General features: G+C 39.7%; 1 protein-coding gene across 1 annotated transcript in view; it reads right to left on the minus strand.

Moving 5' to 3' along the window:
- Positions 1-1,045: 1,045 nt before the first annotated feature.
- The window catches only part of LOC107668397 (trichohyalin-like), a 29,415-nt gene continuing 26,671 nt past the window's right edge, over positions 1,046-3,789 (minus strand). The window contains exons 27-30 of the mRNA XM_016460260.1: positions 3,354-3,559; positions 3,087-3,259; positions 1,769-1,988; positions 1,046-1,409 (exon numbers count right to left, since the gene is read on the minus strand). Coding sequence (XP_016315746.1) covers positions 1,232-1,409; positions 1,769-1,988; positions 3,087-3,259; positions 3,354-3,559 — 777 coding nt within the window. The 3' untranslated portion in view covers positions 1,046-1,231. The remainder of the gene's footprint in view (positions 1,410-1,768; positions 1,989-3,086; positions 3,260-3,353; positions 3,560-3,789) is intronic.

Consider the following 3,789-nt stretch of genomic DNA (forward strand, 5'->3'; position numbering starts at 1 on the left):
CAACACTAACTGCGGTTACTGAAACCACGCCTTCTTTCTTTGCGTGCACATTTGGGTGGCATTATGCAAATATTTCCACATAGTGAGGTAGATATGTGGGGCGTGTTAGAACGAGCCGTTTTAGGGGGCGTGGCAGAGTCTTAACTTTGATAAAGAATATCTCTTTGGTTTTGAGACTTTAGTCTTTGCAACTTCAGGGATCTTATCTATGCACAATCAGCTTGTAACACTCCAAAGAGAAAGGAAAACTTGAAATCGCATCATATGACCCCTTTAACAATGCCTTTACTACCTTTCTGGGCCTTGAACAGGGTAGTTCCCTTGCTGTCTATGCAGAGTCAGAAAGCTCTCGGATTTCATCAAAAAATATCTGAATTTGCTTTCCGAAGATGAACGAAGGTCTTACGGGACTTACGTGAGGTCGAGTAATTAATGACAGAATTTTCATTAGAAAAGATGAAATTCTTTAAATTTATACATTATAAATTAGCAGTCATTATTACTATCTGTCACATAATGACACCGATGTTAAGTTAAATATGAATTTTGCTATTATGCAACATTTGTATTAAGGTTTACACACTATTTTCATTAACTTTGCCCATGGATTTTCTTTTACAGGTATTTTAGGTCTTTTAACCCTTGTCAGGCAGAAGCATTTCACAATTGAAATGTTGCTTATAATCATTCCATTCAGTCAAAAGATGAATTCACTGGTACCTGCTTGCCTTTTTGCCCTAGATGCTGATGCTGTGCATGTCGTGATCTTTCATATACTTGAATTCTACTATAATTCAAAATGAACAAATGTGTCATCTTGTTTATGTGACAAAAGATGTGCTGCTGTGGACAGTAGAGAGCGCTGCTCACTCTATGCCAGTGGTTCTCAACCTCTTTGACCCTCATTTGACTCCCACTCATTGTCCACAACAACATTTGAATGAATTTTAGCGCTTGGCATATGTAGAAAAATATATATTCTTTATGAAAATGCCCATGGTGTTTTAATATTTTATTAATTTACATTACTTTTTCAGGTCTAGAATTCAAACATGCTGATATGTTGAAATGACAGAGTTAGACATCTGCGAATATGTGAGCAATCCAGCAGTTTAACTCATTGATTCACATGCGACACAGATTGTTCACCTACTGAAGAAAAAGGCACATAACTGAAACTAGTTGTAAGCGCTGGGTGTGAGAATTTACTGCATTAACCCAAATGAAGGAATCACAGCACATCTTTGAGTGTGTCCTCAGATGCGCCCTCATCCAAGCCAAGCAGCTTCAACAGGGTGAAATAGGAAAAGATCCAGGGCCGAGAAATATCCTGTGTCTGCTCCAGGCCGTCAGCCTCCACAAAAAGACCCCTCTGAAACTTTAAGTGCTGCTCCAGTGCTGCCCTCTGCCTGTCATTGTGAGAAAAACACTAGACTTCACAAAAGCACTCCAGCACAGTTAAAAACACCAATATTATGTTTCACACCAAACTGTGTTTTTGTCTTAGCCTAAATCACTTTTAGCCTAAATCACTATGGTAAGCCTAGATTACTTACTTTCATCATTCCATACATTTGTCATTCATCATCAGATTCATCCGCACAGAATAGCAGAGCTGAAGCACAAAACAATGTTCCTCTGCAAGTAACACCAACCACTAGATGTCCAAAAGTTACATAGTGTAGCTGTAATGTTCTCACATGTAGGAACCCTAGTTGATGAAACATTGATGAATGAACCTGAGATGTGTGTTGCAGCTGTGACATACCTGGCAAACAGTTCAGCCTGCAGTCTGGCCTCTTCTTCAGCATGCATCGCTGCTCCCTCCTCCTTCCTCCTCCTCTCCTCAGCAGCTTTCCTCCTCTCCTCCTCCTGCTCCTGCTGTCTGCGCAGGTACTCCAGTCTCTCAGCCTCCTCCATCTCTGACAGCTTCCTGAGCTCCTCCTCCTTCCGAGCTTCCTCTTCCAAACACTGACGTTCCAGTTGAGCTGAAAATGAGGACAGTCATTCATTCAACTTATTTATAAAGCATTATGTTTGTAGGATATTTCATGTTGTAGGATGTATAATGATCTGTGTGGTCCTCCACCAGACACACACTTAGGTGATGTAATGCTGCATTGACTGTTGGGTAATAGGCTGCACGCTTGGCATCAAGGACACACGTGGCCATAAAGCCTTTGTGAGCACCCTCTTGAATCATAAAATGACCAGTGGGACTCCCTAAGGTCTCCATTGACTTCATGTGCAAGTGAAAGACACAAGGCCGCAAGTCTGTCAAGTGCGCTATTTGGGACTGTACTGTGGTCAGTATTGCTATTATCAAGGCTAAAATCCAGACTGGCCACATTACAGAGAAAATGTTTGAGACAGATCGAAAATCATGGGAATAATATGATCATTATAAATAAATGATCATTCAATTACTTAAAATATTGATTTAAATTAGTATAAATTACTATTATAATTAGTAAAGTATATTTTAATAAATTATATTTTGTTATGTTTTTAGGTTAATTGCATCGTTAGCTTAGCAACATGCTTACATCAAACTTAATTTAAATCAGCTTTCAAGTCCATTTATATCACACTGTGTAGCTGTAGATTGTTCCAAATCATACACTTATTTGTTTTTGTGTTGGTGAGAATACAGCCTTAAGGGGCTATTCACACAGAGGTGGGTTTTGCATTTAATCTGCGTTTTTGCATTGTTTTCTATGTAAACATGCGCTAGATAGACAAGTTTTACTATTGCGCTCACATCTCCTGCATGCAAAAAATGCATCTTGTGCTTGACACTCAAGTTGAAAGAAGTTCAACTTTAAAAGTAAAAAAAAAAAACATAGATCTAGATCTTTTTTTTTTTTCATTTCACTGCCCTAGGTCTTATGGTTTTGCATTGCAATGCACTGCTTTTCCATCTTCTTTTATGTAAACATGCTTGGAACATAGTCATAATCTTGATTCAGATCCTGTAATACGTTCTCACAGTAGTCATACACAACCAGAATTCAGTCCGAGATATCAAGACTGTCACGTGATAAGGGCCTCGACCAATCAGAAAGCATGACTGCACAGGTATTTACCAGCCTGCCGTTTCTCCTCTTCCTGTCTTTCTCTCTGGAGCCGTTCCAGCAGCCTCCTCTTCTCCTCCTGTCGTCTTCTTTCTCTGTCCTTCTCTGCCCGCTCTCTCCTCTGTCTCCCCATCTCTTCCTCCTGTCTTCTTTGTCTCTCATCTTCTTCTCTGATTTTCTGTAACCTGCAAATGTGACAGTGATAGTTTCTTGCCAATATCTGCGGGATATAGTATCTCGTTACAGTATTTGTTTCTAAAAAGCATTTACAGTTTGTACCTCGCTTCCTCTGCTCTTTTCCTTTGTTCTTCTTCCAGTTCCAGCCTCATCCTCTCTTCTGTCGCCTCCTTTTCTTGCTGTCTCTTCTTTTCCTCCTCTCTCTCCTTCCGTTTCTTCTCCACCTCCAGACGGCGGCGCTCGGCCTTTTCAGCCAGCGCTGCAGCTTTTTTGTCTGTTTGGTTAGTTGGAACCTCGTTGCTTTTAACCTAAAAGTAAAATCAGTTTAGCATGTATGGTTATGAATATGACAGTAACATGACAGGTGCTTGTTTTAGCAGTCTTTGTCATTAGGCTACTTAAGCACGTATGCGCACAAGATTTTTGATATTCAAATTAACCGCGTGACATGTCAGTCTTCCTACATCCTAGAACTGCTTAAATATTTCTATAGATAATATGTGTATTTTACTGTAAACTTAAAACATGTTTATATATA

Source organism: Sinocyclocheilus anshuiensis, unplaced genomic scaffold (assembly GCF_001515605.1).
Source record: "Sinocyclocheilus anshuiensis isolate Anshui unplaced genomic scaffold, SAMN03320099.WGS_v1.1 scaffold1237, whole genome shotgun sequence".
Classification (NCBI taxonomy): Eukaryota; Metazoa; Chordata; class Actinopteri; order Cypriniformes; family Cyprinidae; genus Sinocyclocheilus; species Sinocyclocheilus anshuiensis.